This window comes from Molothrus ater, chromosome 3, assembly GCF_012460135.2.
Source record: "Molothrus ater isolate BHLD 08-10-18 breed brown headed cowbird chromosome 3, BPBGC_Mater_1.1, whole genome shotgun sequence".
Lineage (NCBI taxonomy): Eukaryota > Metazoa > Chordata > Aves > Passeriformes > Icteridae > Molothrus > Molothrus ater.
This window is the reverse complement of record NC_050480.2, coordinates 30,295,572-30,311,361: the sequence shown is the minus strand read 5'-3', so window position 1 is coordinate 30,311,361 and position 15,790 is coordinate 30,295,572. Positions and strand designations below refer to the sequence as shown.

The window sequence follows — 15,790 nt, the reverse complement described above, 5'->3', positions numbered from 1 at the left end:
ACAGACAAGCCTAGTCCTAGCTGTCTTTGTGACTGTAATGCTTTTTAAAAAGTCACTACTTTTCTGCCACCTAATTATGATATGAAAACTAGTCTGGAAATACTTCAGGTGAGTGCCATGTCTTCAACATGAGGGGCTGCTGCAGATTTTCAGGCTGATGCAGTTTTTCTCCTGGCATTGCAAATCAATACAACTGTGTAGTTTTCTTGTAAAGCAAGTTTGATGGGAAATACCGACTGTGTAAATCATCTTTAAATTGACCAGGGAGCATAAGATTCACATTTCTAAAACTACTTTTTTGAGGGAGTGTGGAGAAGGAAAGATATTTCAGGTTTGATAAAGCAAGAATAAGAGAAAGTAGCTCAAGAATCAGACAGTGGTAATTTTTCCATACATTATAATGAGCTACTTCAGGGTTCTCTGGAAAAGGAGAGCAAAAGTCAGGAACTGAAAAGCTCTACATGTCAGCTGTGGCATTACTTCATTTGAAGTTATGCTAGTCACTTTGCTGTTAGCAAAATAACAAACTACTTGAGTATTGTGTAATGTTTATAAAGATGCTACAAGTGCTGTTTCTTTTCAGAAAGCTGGGTGATCTCCTTTTCAAAAATATTTTTTAAAAACAGGTTTGTTTGTCTAGAAGGATTAAAATAATTAAGCAAGATAAAAACAACAAGCCTTACAAGTCACGAGCACAATGGCTGTTTTCCGAATTTTTGTATTAATTGATTTGTGACATTGAGTTCTTCACACAGTATACAGTGAGCAACTGTATTATTTCTTTTCTGTCGTTCTTTCCTCAGCTCCATTTTTTGCTACAGCATTGCTTGCTCTCTTCAAACTGTTTCCTGTGCACAAGTGAGCAATTCCTAAATAATTCATTAATTTGAATAAAATAATGTTTGTACAGGGCCAGCCAAAGCTATGACTAATCAGCACCCTCTCACCAGTTGTGACCAAGGTGCCAGACTAAGCAAATAGGGCAAGCTGTTCTCAGAATTTCTAAAAATACTCAACAAAGAATCCCTTCCTAAATTTGAAATGAATGTTGGTTTCCCGAGTTTGTCATGCATCTCCAACATGAAATTGGGCTAGTAGCTTAATTTTCCTTATTCATAGCTGTTCCCTATCGCTAAAGACAGTTGGATACCCTTAAAAAATGGTTATAAAAATATAACTAACAGTACTGAAAGTGTATTTGATAATGCTGAAAAGATCACTCAACAGTAAACACTAACTTAACCTTCAGTCATATAACATGTGACATTTTCCACTCTAAATGGTGTGCAGTTCAATGTAAAGCAGCTTGAAATAATCCAGTTGAACATACTAGAGAAGCTTGGATTTCATCTGCCACCTCTGCCACCATGGTCCCTTCTGGGCTACTAATTTATTTGTCTCTGTTTTAAAAAAAAAATCTTTTAAATGTGCAAATTTGAATCTGCTAATTAAAGTAGCATCACAACCAGAACTTTGTTTGTTGGTAATTTAATAGAGCAGAATTCAACTTGGGACGGACCAGGCAAAGCAGAAGAAGCACAGCTGTTACTGTAAATGTCTGCAAAACATAAAAATGAGTGTTCTTGCTTAAATTAAATATGAGGTCTTGAAATTTTGTAATTGAAAGTTCAGCTTCTGTAATCATACTGTTTATCTCAGATGTAGGCTGACACCTTCTAGTATAGCCTGGGGAGCTTAGAAATGAAGGAAGCAGGAAGCCAGACCAGTGTTGCAGTCAAGACTGAGTTATGTTCTGAACTGGAGACTGGAGGAGATTATAGATTGAAGTCCCAGAGTGCATTGTAGAGGTCACAAATTAATTAGCAAGGGAGTATGTTGATGGAATTGTATATATGGGTTTCATATCAGAGGGTTTGTAGTGCTAATATGTTCTTAGTCATTGCTGAATTTGGCAGGAGGAAGATAGGGCATAACCAGCAACTCTCTTGAGTCTGTGAAATCGAGTGCAGGAGATTTGCAGATGAATTGCCTTTATGAAACAAGATTTAAGATTCAGAATTTGAGTTCCTATGGAATATATCAGTATAGTTAGCATGCAGGTCTACAAATTAATTTCTTGATTAAAAGTCTTGGAGAAAACATGCATTAGCTTAGAATTTAGTTCTAGGAAAAGAAAAATGCAAATATTGGGCTGTGGATTGATTTAATTACCTGAAATCCCTTCATTTTACTTCTGCTTTCAGTTGAGCTGCCACTTTTATTTGCTGTGAATGTTAATGTACTAATGTTTACAGAAACCTTAGACAACTAATAGAAAAGCAGATGTTTCCTGGTGTTGTCTTCCAGAATATCTAGTGCAGCCTATTTTTTATTTGAATAAATATATAAAACATCTTCTTGTGTGTTTAACCAGTGTTTCTAGAGATAACCCAAGCTCATACTATGAATAAAATTAATGGTTCAATTGCTCCTGTTCCATGTAGAAAAAAAATTCTTTCATTTTTACCTGTGCTAAATATATATTTTTGTTGAAGTTTATTTTATATTTAGGCATTAAAATGTATCTGGTTTTTTATATATGTCACTATGGTCCTAGTATATGATTATGACAATAAAATCTATACTTCAGAACTGAAATTTCTGAAGTTGTTTGCCTCCAATATTTTAATGCACAGACAATTAGGCAGGATTGAAATGTTACCTTACAGCATTTTAGATGAGGACAAACACTGGAGCATCAGTCACAGAGCATTACAAGTTAGATTTGCTGTCACTGTTTCCAGGCCAAATCTATTGAATGGGTAAATGCTTTGCTCCCCTTTTTTGCGTAGATACATTTCTGCTTCTCCAGCAAGATTAGATTTAACATTGGAGATTGTCCTGATAATAGTTGTCATCTAGTGTTCATATATTGAAGAACTTGCAGACTTTAATTAGAAATAGTCAATGCAGTGGATGACAGATTTCTACTCCTGAAGACTGGTATTTGGTGCTGTATTTGAAGTGATACAGGAAATCCTTGTTTTCTGTTTTTCATCTGCATTTCTATTTGCTGGTTCTCTTTGAGTGTTGCATGTGTTCCCTGTTCAGTTCTGTAGGAAACATACAACCCTTGTCTTTTTTTTTTTTTTTTCCCCAGACAGAGAGTTTGTTTTTATTACTTAGGCAGAACAGGGGAAATTGTAAAGCAAGATGGCAGGGTTGTGAGATTAATTTTGTTTTTCCATGCATAGTTGAGTTGCTCACTGTAGTCAGTAGAAGTGGGTATTTCAAGAGAGCCGTTTAAGCACTGTATATTGTAGTCGGTTTTTTGCTAGTGTTGGCACTCCGAATGTTTTTTGTTTTTCCAGAGGTCTCTGCCTTAGTCGTCTCAAACTTCTATCAAAATTAAAATCTTGCAGTTAGACATTGTTGGTACCACTCCTTTGTCTCTTAGAAAACTACATTGCTAGTTGTTCCCACAGATTTATACAGCAGAATTTAGCAAAGATGAAATGACATAAGTCTTACTTCTGCAACTATATCTCTTTTTCTCCTATTTAATTTAAAATTTATCATTCAAGTTTGATAATGTGCTGCACAGCAAAGTGGTGCAACTTTGGGGGTTTTTTCCCCTTTTTCTTCTTTTTTATCCCCCTCCCTCCTCACTGAAGAAAGTAGATGTAGTTTGTGTTTTGGAAAAAAAAAATCTGTAATGGTCCCCAGTCATATGGAAGATGAGCGTTTCTGCTTTGTTTTATGTGTCAGAAAGAGGATCAAGGGCATTGTTTTTGTTGATTGTTTGAGATGAAAAGGATGGATTTAGTTACCAAGTTGCTTCAGTTAAATAATCAAATTTGCCATAGCAGTGCTTATTCTAAAATTGATATACATAAAAAGAGACTCTTCAAAAATGTTTTTACAGAAATAAGGAAGCTTTTTTTTTTCTGCTGAAGATGATTAGCATAGAAATCAATGCAGGGAAGGAAGGTTTTGGAAAATGCAGCCTAATAGAACACCTCCCTCTGGTGGTAGATATTACAGTTCAGTCTGCTCGGTCACACCGAGACTGGAACCTTCATGGCGGGAATGCCACTGCTACTGAAGAGCTAGGAGAACTTCTTAAAAAGATAATGGAATTGCATATATAGTCTCCTCCCCCCTGGGTATGATGGGGGAGGTTTAGGCTGCTTGACCCCCTTCACTCTGAATTTGTCAGGTAATCCATACTTTCTTCTCCTCCCATCTTGCTGCTAGGATTTGTTGCATTTTGCCATCTTTGCTGGGCTGTAGGAATAGGCTCTGTGGATGTTGGTGCTTTAAGCAGGTAATGAGAACAGTATGCACGAAACAGCTTATAGCTTCTAGCAATCATTTGGCTTGTTCTGAAAATTTAATTAATCTCTTAGTTCATTCATATTTAGCTGCTTGGTTTGAATTTCATGTGCCAGTATTCAGTTAGTTTCCAAAGTAATATCTATAATTACTTGTACTTGAAACACAATTAGCCACCTTAACTGGAGGAGAAAGGTTGCTGTTAACAGTTTATCTTGTAGGGTATTAATGCCAAGAAACATATTACTTCAAAGATTATTTTTTTTTGTCAGCTGAACAGGGATGGGTTCAATCCATCAATCAGGCATGTGAGCTCCCAAAAAGGCTGTAGAATTGTTATTTCTAGCTCTGTTTAGGCATAACAAGAATGCTTTAAAATGCTTCTTGAAGGCATATTATAGTTCCTTGCTTTTCATGCCCATTACGCTTCAGAAAGTGTAGCAAACAAGCAGAATGTGTGAGAATAACATTTTTGATCCTTGTTTTCCTTTCTGTTTAGTAAGCATTTTATGGTGATTTTTCCTGTTGTTATTTCACAGCATAGTGAAACCTGCTTCTATTCCCCCCATCCAGGCTGAACATTCAAAACGCTTTTAGCTTTGTTTTGTATGTCATTAATAGAAGAACCTGGGAAATCTTGTAAATCTTCTCCAAGGCTCCAGTTCAAAAGCAAAAAATCTGGGACATTTTCATGAGTAGGAGTCCTAATTCCATGACTGTGACACTGTTAAACTCAGAGAAACAAAACTTTAGACATGGAGGACTGGCTACAGAAGCCCATTTTTATGTGCAGGATCCCAGTGTTACCAGCATTTAATTAATGCATTGTTCAAGGTCAGCACATCACTGCTCTGATTTGCTTAGTGCTATTTAGACTCCCCTTTAAGGGATTTCACACCTATTGAGCCATCTAGCAACCCTTTGCAAGCCAGAGCTCTGGAAACACCACTGAGGAAAGGTTATTTTTCCATATCTGCATTAACTTGGAAGTGATAGCACAGGAAGTCAGATCACATCAGATGACAAATCACGGATATGAGAAGCAAAAGGATTGTTTTCTTCTTACACCTCTTTTATTGCACTTTGTCTTAATATGGAGATACAGACGTAGACAAGAGTGGGTGTTTTAGGCAATTTCAGCAATGATTCTCCAGCACTGACAAGCAGAAGGATCATTTCATCATCATAAGAGATGCTTTAAGTTCTCATGTCTTTGTTACTTAAAAATAAGGTGAATTGAGCAGAAGTGTATTTATCTGTGTTTTCCACTGAAGGGACAGGAATGCAACATTCTGAGGAAAGCAGTTTTTCTATTCCTTTTCCTTTTTGACACTTTTCTGTGGGTTTTTTTGCATTAAAAGAAGCATCAATATCAAAATAGTTAGCATTTGTAAGGAAAAAAACACTTAAAAATCCATGAACTTCAGATATTAACTCGATATATTACTTTTTTGTAATAAATTTTGTACCAATTTCCAATGTTGAGATGTGTTCCAGTTTTTTTCTTTGGGACCAATTTGCTAATAATGAAAATTATTGTTGTCTTTGACTTATATTCAACACTTCTAATGCCTTCTTCTAAAAGACAATTTTAATAAGAGATAAAGAAACTTTTATTAATTCAAAACTTCGTCATGTTTTGTTGCTCACAGAGAGGCCCAAGCAATGTTTATTTTATGTAGGCATTCGATTTCTGTGTCTGATACTTTTGCTCCTAAAGGACTGGAAAATAAATATTTGTATTTAAAGTTCACTGAGAATAAGCATGGTATGCTTAAGTACGGGTTTCTGAGCCATGGTGTTCCATAATCAAAATTTAATGTAGTATGGTGGTTTGTGGCACCCGCACCTAGGGAGACTTCTCAGTGTTTGAGCTTTGGGATTTGTAAACCTAAGTCAGCCTTTCTTTTCTTTGTCCTTTAGCTCTTGCCTTTTTTTTGTTGGATGGTTGGTTGTTTTTTGGTTTGGTTTTTTGTTGTTGTTGCTGGCAGGTTGAACACTACTCTCCAGCATTTCTATTATAGAATGTGGTGGAGGGGCTGGTAAGTGGGAGACTACAGCCACTCCCTTAAACTTCTGGACTCCTTGCATAGTTAATAAGCTCTGGAACTTGGAGCTAAGGCAGCAAGGGGTCAGATGAGATTTCAGTGGGTGTTCTCACTTGCATGATTAAAACATTACTTCAGTTTTCTTCATATTATTGTAGATTATTGAAGTTACAGCTTGCTCATATAAACTCTAACCATTGCAAAGTTGCTGCCCCAGCAACTGAGGACTATCAGACTGGGAGTTTACTCTCCACATTTTCCTGTAGCTAGTTTGTATGAAAGGCAGATGTGTATTACAAGAAGAAGCATCAGGTTGCAGTAAGATTGAGAAGAGTAGGAAGGTTACCCTTATACTTCATTATTCATTGCTTTGGTGGTAAAACCTAAATAGTGAGAAAATACTAAATCTTCCTTACAGACACACATTTCAAAGTGTTTGGTTGGCTCTGGGAAAATGAGGCCAGGAAATGGGAGAGCCTGCTCTCCCTTTTCTTCCAGAACAGCCTCTGGGCTGTTCAAAGGAAAAGAATCTGATAAATAAGTGGTTCTGGGAGATGTTTTGAGAGTATTGGTAGTTATTAAGGTGCCCTAACTGAAGATAAGGGCGAGGGAACTGATGAGTGGTTTACTGCTAAGCAAGGTTTAATCTGCTGCATAGGCCTTTGGTCCCTTGTGAAAATCCTGTCAATTTATGACATAGTCGAACATTTGGGAATGCTTGAACCATAAATGTGACTATTATTGACAGAAAATGAGGCAAATGTACACGTTAATTGGAATCACATAAATTGGACTGGAGGAATTAATTAAAAAATAATAGACATGTGTCTTGAAATTGGAAGGTTCTCTCTAGATATTGGAAAGGGCATGGTAAAGGTGACTTGAAAGATAGCTCCAGTATAAGAAAAGCTAATTGAAACATTTCTTTTATTAAAATAATAGTTCTTATGTGTCCAGAATAAATATGAGTTGTAATTAAATTCTGTCAGTTAACAATCCCATTTTCAAGATCTCTCATTTATTATAAACGCACCTTGAAAAGTTCACTTCATTAGTTTGTTTCGTAGGACTCACTGCTTTTGCAAAGTGCTTGCTTTATGGGTTCATGGGTCAGTTTCCTCCACCAGAACAAATGTTTCTCCCCCTTTAGGTGCGTAAGTTTTGATGTCTCATCACTCTGAATTTAGTTCAAACTTGTGCTTTTACTAGTCTGTTTGGTTTCATGAAGGGACAGCAATAGTGAAAGAATTCTAGTGATAAACATACCAAAATATAGGGGAATAATAGATGTGCAGTTTTTATGGGTGTTGCTCTTAGTCTTTTATGCTTGCTTTTTTGAGCATTTTCTAGAATGCCTCATCTGTTGTAAAATACCCATGTCACACGGTTTCCAAGTTGTCTTTGAGAGCAAATTCTATGGATCACAGCTGCTTAGATGTTTTCTCCAGGTACTTTTTAAAAATTTTCCCATGTTTAATTCTGTTGTATCTCTGCTGTATTACCCTAAGATCATGTTAAATGTTTGTTCTTTTTAAGCGCCATATGGGTCTTCAAATGGCTGCAGGATTTTACTTTTCCTGGCTGTTAAGTAGTGGAGCTCCTTGTCTTGTTTCTTGGAGTTGGTAAAATTGTTGAGATTGCCATCTTTAGCAGAGGAGCATTGTGAGAGTCCTTGGCAAGCTGCCCACTCAGTTGGTGTCTTACTAGTCCACTCTAGTATCTGCTCTTCCTAATGAATACCCGCTCTGTGTATCATTGAAAAATAAAATATTTCTTGCAGTCATGATGGAGTGGTTTCTTTGTCTTCCTCAGTTAAATTTCATGCTTTACCCTTGCACTGGTCTATTACCAGTATCCTTTGATACAGATTCAAGAATCTGTAGAATGTCAATTAGTTGGGTATTAAATTGTCTTCATGCCCTAGTTTACCAGATGCAGGTGCTGTATAAGCTAAGCCCCTCACTGGTTTTAGGTTTTCCAATGTAACAGTACCTTCAAGTAGAGCTTTTTCACTGTATGTACTCTATAATAAATTTAAGTATGAATGCTAACTGTGGATCTTAGGGATTCTCTAACAGGAAATTTAAAGTGGATTGTTAAAATAGGAGTTTACTCTTCATGGCTTCAGCAGTTTGGATCCTGTAAAAGTCAATAATATTTATTCTTTTTATGTTGGTGAGTTTTCTCAAGTAATGACGTTTTAGTTGGAATAATGTAAGTCTGCTACTTTACGTAAGAATGGGAAATGTGACACCAGGGTACAGAAGTTTTCAGTGACCTTGTTCTTGTACTGAAATAGCTACAGTAAGCAAATTGTGATTATCGGGCAGAGCAAGGAGTATTTGTTCTGTGGAGTAGCCATTCTCAGGGGATACTTTGTAGATGATAATGAAATTCCTATTTCATCAATTTAGGATTTCACAACTGCTTTGAAAATGATGGGATCATATGCTGTAAAAATGACAATTTTTTTCATGTCTGTTGTGCAGTGTGTTATAAGCCTGGTTAATACAGTTACTGTAGATTCTTTTGTACAAGACTGCATTTTCCTTCCTTAAAAACATGTCTGCATATATAATAATGACCTGGATCTTAAGTTGAAGGTCATCTCTAACAATGTTATGCTTGTTGTCTCAATAGTCTTTGCTTATTAGCTATTCATGAATTTTCTTGCTAAATAATAGCAAAATCTGGTAGTCAAATCTAGAGGTTCCTGTGTAACTTTGGGGAAGAATCATTTTATTGAGCCAAGGGAAATAAGGTTTATTCTGGAATGTCGTCTTTAAGAAATTAGTGTCTTTTTGGAGAAAAAACCAGGTCAAAACACATCATCAGCAGACTTCCTCCCACCCATCAAAAACCTAACCAACCAAAAAAAAAACCAAAAAACTCTACAACAAAACCCCCACCAAGCTAAATCCCCAAAATATTGATACATTGCATAAGATTTACAAATAAGGCAGTGATATATGCCTTGGTCCTTATGCCTGAGTGATAAATACATGTAGTTGCAGTTGTGTTGTCTCAGTGTTTTCCACCCTTGCAGATGCATCTTTTTTATTTTGCTTTTGTAGTACTTCTCTGTTTATTTGAAAAGATAATGAAATGCTTATGAAGAACTCCGTATATGCAATATGCAAAGCTCAGTGTTATTTGAAATGTATTAATAATGTGTTGAAATTTTTAAAAGTATAGCAATCATAGAGGATAACTTAGCATAAAGAACTCATTTCAGTTTTTCTTCATGAAGAAGAAAAGCTGAAAAAAAGAGAAAATGTTGTATTTATGAATAAAACCCCTAAGAGGCTGAGTAGCTTTCCTGTATCATACATGCTCATAACTCTTAATAAGGTTGTTTTACAGAAAATCACCTTTCTAGTATTTTTACTGTTTAATTCTTTTAGTAGAATTTTTCTTTTAATTCACTTAGAATTAAAAGAATTCTTTCTTTTAATTCACTTTGTACTGTGAAAACTATGAGATCTACTGATAGTTCATATAAGAAAATACTGCAATTGTAATTTTGTACTTTGCAGTATAATATATTTTATTTATATATTTATAAATATAATTTACTGTAATTAATACATACCTCTTGTACCTTTTTATGACTTTGTTTGTCACCTCTTAATGCAAATGCTTGTGCGTATTCTATGGTGCATTCCCATAATAGCCAGATATCTGTGTTTATTCTCCAAGTGGGCTATTGCATCTTTCTGTCTGCATGTTATTTAAAAAGAAAAAAGCTAAAACTTCTCTTTCCAAGTGGAGTTTTATTGCCAGACCATTACTGGAGCTCTAGATTACATTCAGTATATACTGAAAGTGAAGGTTTTATCCATCTCACCTTATTTTATTATGCAAAAAGTAGTTATGTATGAATGACACTTGAAATGCCTTCAGTAAGCTGTGAACCAGAGAAGTTAGTGAAGAGTTCTCAACAGGTAAATAAAATCTTTGGGCCTTTCAGTACTATTCCCAGGCCATATGTGAACAGTTTCTCTGTTCTCAGTTCTGTGAACAGACACATGAAGAAAAGGAAAAAAAGGCCATAACTTAAAGATTTCACAGTAGCAGTTTCAATGTCATAACATTTGTTACTTCCCACAGAGTACTCTCAGAAAGCAGTTCCTTTTAATTTTGGAACTGTTTTCTGAGAAGAATACTGCAAATCTGTTGTGTACATTGGGATACTAATGGACTGGAAACATTTGATGTTATACCAACACATTAATTTATGCTCTGTAAAAGAACAAGTTGCTCTGGGAGTAAAAAACATGCAGATTGTGCATTTAATGCAGGGTAAGACGCTAACACTCTCCAAATAACCTTTTTGCTAGCTCACATTGCTAAGTTATGGGAACTGTAGGATTGAAGAATAAGGAAGTGTAATATTTCTTATTGGTTAAAATAATTACTTTAAAGACTCTGATTTTCTTCCCTTAGCAAGCTCTTTACTCTGACACCTCTTCCATCACATATTTGAATGAACTTATTCTTTTTAATAAAACATTTGTATTTTTGGAGATAGCATGATGTCTTATGTCATAGCAGGAGTGCAAATGAAGAAACAGTCTGGCTTAGTGTTAAGTCATTTCATGTAGTACTTTAAAATGCCTGTCTTTTTCAGAAGAAATGCTTTGTGATATGCTGATAATGTTCTCACTTACCATTTGCCGTAAGTTCTAACTGAATGTAATCACAGAAGTTACCAGAAGCCGTGAAGGGTGATTTCCTGCTTAGTCACAGAGCCCTTAGTTAAGCAAAAGTCCAGAACTCAAGATTTTCTTCAGTAGTTTGTTGGATATTGATGGCTAAAGAAGGCTACATACTGAAATTGGGACTGTCTGATTTCCTGTGTCACAGAATCAAGTATTTTAGGGGTGGAAGGGGTTGGATGTCCTGTTTGTTCTTGAGGCAGTGGGTGAAATGAAACATGCTGGGAAGATGAGCTCTTGAAGGTTGCTCACCATAGCCTGGTAGCAGTACCTGGACAACTGAGCTTGAAAGTTTTAGGGCTGTGCAGAAAGTGTGATTTTGTGTGGCAACTCCTGTTTTATGAGCTAGAATCAGAAGCTGTAAAGGCAATGGCTTTCATTCTTAATGGTAGCTTATTAATAAAAATGGGCAAGAGATTGTCCTGCAAAAGAAGGTCTTACCTGAAGTCTGGAAACAAATGCATCTTCTTGCCTTCCTTTAGTCTAAGCTATTAGAATTCATTGTATATATAGAATATGAAGTGATTGAATCATGTCTGTCCATTCACATAGTTGTTGTTTTGTTTGCAAAGAAATACTAAGCAACAAAACAAAAATAACACTCTTAGTATTAATATCCAGTGCACGAGAGCTCTGAGATATTCTGTTCTTGCTCAACTATTTGAGATACTGGCTGCATAACCCTTGACCTCAACAAAGCAAAAGGATTTTGGAGCTTGAAGCAGCTGACAGCTGCTTATTCTTAGCAGCTTTTCTACCAAGCAGTAATAGTTTATTGACAGTATTTCATGCAGTATTTGTTGATAGATCTTTCCCTCTACTATTTCTTCATGTTTGCAGGAAAGAGCAAATTTTTGTGTGTTATTTTGATGTTGACTCCACCATATTGTTAACAACAGAATACTTTGCAGTTTAACAAAAAAAAAAAACCCACCACAGCCACCCAAAAAAGCCCCAAAAACCAAACCCACCAAACCTGAAGGCAGTGGAGAAAGGGAGACAATGTTGAGAGTAAAAAGAAAACATCTTTTCTAACAAATGGAGAAGGCTTGTGTTAAAAACTGCAAAGATGCATTTTGTTGACTAGGAATGGGCAGTGCAGGTTTCATGGACTTTAGGTCACCCTTGTGCATTTTGGCACAGATTTTGCTAGTATAGTGAAAGTCTCAGGAAAAATTTTTTAAAAATTAAAGTGTTTATCATGCCTTTCCAATTAAATAGGAACTTCTGCAGATGGTGATTAATGTCTTGCCAACTCTTATTCTGATTTTTCCTTGTTGAGATTATTAGGTGAGGTCATTGTTCTGTCAACAGAATTGCATTCTGATTTTAATCAGAATAAAGCTTACCTTTCAAAACTTGCCAGGGTCTTGCCTGTATCATGTGTGTATTTTTGTTTTATTTGTTAAGCAGTTAAGGCTTAACTGGATTTATTCAGGCTTAGCTCTCCTGGAAATACTGCCAACTTTTATGGTGCTTGCAGGAAGAGCAAGGTGATCTGCAAGTTATTTGAGTTAATGAGAGTCCTAGTTTACAGAAGCCAAATGCCCCCCAATACATGGATGAAATTCAAAGGCAAGCTGCAGTTACAGTTCTTGTGTTTGGGGTCATCAGTCTTAAGGGTTTTCTCAAGTACTGTTGTCTGTAATGAAGAAGGGGCTAAAACAGGGGCAGGAGGTGTTCTTGTGTTCCACTCAACTGAGCAGGCTAAAACTTTTTTGAAAGTTAATTGATTTGCAGTCTGAGTAAAAGTTAGTTCTGAACAGGAGGTCATGGGTTGAGGGAGGCAAAGAGCATTTCACTGCCATGGTGGATTTTGCTGCTGCAGCAGCTCTGAACTGTTAAAATTGCCACAGCTGATTGTGGCTGGTGCAGAAAAGTGTCTGAAGCCTTCTTGATTGCACAAACACACAAATAAAATCCAGAAGCCCAATTTGGGTTAGACTTTGTTGATACCTAGTGAGGCCTGAATAGAACATCTTCCTGAGCCCTGTAACTCATCCCTGACAAAAAGCTTCCCACTAGTTTTTCAGAGCTGTATTGTGGAGGTGGATGATTTCCTGTCTGCCACCTTCTCCCTCCTTCTCTTCATCCTCCCCCTCCTCCTCCTTGGCTTTGAGCTTGCTCCTCTCCTATCTAGATTTCTGGCTGACTCTTCCCCAGCAGAAGTTAAGGTATAATTTCTGGCAAATTACTTAAATCCTAAATCAGCATTCAGGGACTGTTTGACTGTAGTGCTTCCCATTCCCAGTGAGTCATGTTGGCAACCTATGTTTCTAACACATCATCATCTGCAAATATTTATAGACTGCTCTGTTTTCTTCTCTGTCATGACATAGTAATGAGCAACCAAATATTGATTTATCTATGTATTTATGTATTGAATAAATTCTACCCTTGTATGTAATTTAGAAAAAATGTACTTAGATACCAAGCGGTGGTGCACTTCAGCTGTCTTTTTTCAAGGAAGACATGAGAGAACTAGATGCTAAGCAAACCAAAATTCACTTGGTTGGCAGGTGTGCTTCCCAGAGGCAGAGTGTACCAGACTGAAATCTAGTTATGTAGCTAGTAGACTAATGCTATAATCAATCATATATCAGGACTGCAGATGTGGGAAGAAGCTTTCAGTGGGGAATTTGCACTTGAAAATATTTCCCCTCAAACCTGAATCTGGTTGGGAGGCAAGGTAAGCTGGAGGGTGGGTGGCATTTGTCAAACACATGGGATTTGGACTATGGGGACAGTTTGGAGACAAGTGTGACTTGGCATTTACTGATAAAAAAAGAAAACTTTGAAAGCCAAATTGTTTGTACACATCTTCAATGTATTTTAGTGATTTACCTTCCATACCTAACTCTCTGCTCAGTAGATCAGTAGGCAGCTTTTAGTGCCAGTGTTGGAGTAAGTGAAGGAAGGAGGAAACACCCCAAACTTTCACCCACTTCCTCCCACACATTCCACCCCAAACACCCATCAAACCAATGATGCAGAGGCAATCCCTCACCAGCTCTCCATGCTAACCTGGCACTGTCTACACTGGCTTTGCCAAAACAGATTCAGATGGGATTTTGTACAATAGCAGTGAAAAGAGTAACATTCCCATGTGGTATTACATGCCTTGGTTCTTCCCTCACTGGATGTCTGCTCCCTTTATATTTCTGTACATGCTTTGTGTAAACCCTTTTTAAAATGATACTGTGTGCTGTGGTAAGCTTTGAATGCTCTTGGATGGCTGGGGAAACAAGACCTTTGTGTAATGCTGAAAATGTTTTTTCTCCTACAAATAACTTTTAAGTTATTTTAAATCTGAAGTAAAAATTCAAAGGCCACTGTTTGTGTTTATCAAAGTGCTGATACCTCTGGCAGTGTTTTGAGCTTATTTTTATTATATGGGGGTTTTTGCATAAAATTTGATGATTAGACTGAGCAAGTGTGGTGACATATGAAATCTTGGTTTTGCTAGATTTCCAGAAGAAACAGCCAGACGATGACTCTACTCCCAGCACAAGCAACAGCCAGTCAGATTTGTTCTCTGGGGAAACGAACAGTGACAACAGCAATACCTCTCTAACCACGCAGGCCACTAACTCCAACCAGCAACTTTTGACAGAACTGAATGTAACTTCACCCAGCAAAGAGGAATGTAAGTGCACAAGTCCTAGGTGAAAGCAAAGGAGGCATAAACTTTTTGCTTTGTTCTCAGGTTTATGTTTCACTGACTTCCTGTGGAAGTTATTGCCCTGGCTTTTGGGGTGAGGGGGAAGGTTAGAAGCTATTCACAAAATAGACATTGATGGCTTTAACTGAAGAACAAATAGGAGTTTTTAAATAACTTCACGTTTGATATATTGTATTTCATATGTATGTAAGCCATTTGATGCATGGGAAAGAATTTAATTGTGGAAACACCTCACATTAGTGGTAAATTTGTATGTATATTCTAGCATCAACACCAGTATCTTATGAAATTTGCCTTTTAAATATGTTGGGTTTTAATTACTGTAGTTGCACAGAACATTGACTGTAATGTGTGTTTGTCTAGATTGCTACTTGCATATAAATATAACTTGTTTTGTGTGGTAATTTATCTATTCTTTCATGACCTATCTTTTGTCTTTATTGAACTGTCAGGCAAAAATTCTCCCTGAAGGTAAGTTAGAATGCTTAGCAAACACAGTGAGATAAAATTGACTTTCAAATTACTCTAAACCTCTGAATAAAGTTCATCTTGCATCTAATATATTGAGTTGTAAAATCTGCATTCTACAACCTAAGCTCCAGTGTGTAATTTGTGGCTTCATTTTTCTCCAGTAGTAGATTTATTTTAGAAGGTGCTCTATGGAGAGAAACCCCCTTGAGCTGAGATTATGTTAGATTGTGGCTAGTGAACTCATCTACACATTGCAAGAATATGCTTTTTTTCAGTAGGAAATTTGCAAGAGCTACTCTGGTTCTTGAACATTTAGGCAACTGCTGGAAATAGCAATGTTGACAAAGCACTAGTACTAACACATCTTGCTTTCTGTTGTGTTAACTATTTGCTTAGGATGGTTCTGCTGAGTTGCCCAAGTATTTATTCTGTGTACAGGTATGAATAGTTTTTAATTATGCAGGTTGGCTGTGGACAAAGTATTGGACTAATTAAAGTAACATTTTTAAACTGTGATGATGTTATCTCTCTTGTATTGTGAGAAATACAAGTGCTCAAATGTGGGTGTTCTGTGACAAGTTCTTGTCATAAGACTA

At 36.6% G+C, this 15,790-nt stretch overlaps 1 protein-coding gene across 2 annotated transcripts in view; it reads left to right on the top strand.

Moving 5' to 3' along the window:
- Positions 1-15,790, top strand: part of ZFAND3 (zinc finger AN1-type containing 3) — a 135,320-nt gene that overhangs the window by 73,548 nt on the left and 45,982 nt on the right. For both annotated transcript variants that reach the window (XM_036380248.2, XM_036380247.2), the window contains exon 4: positions 14,508-14,687. In XM_036380248.2, coding sequence (XP_036236141.1) covers positions 14,508-14,687 — 180 coding nt within the window. The remainder of the gene's footprint in view (positions 1-14,507; positions 14,688-15,790) is intronic.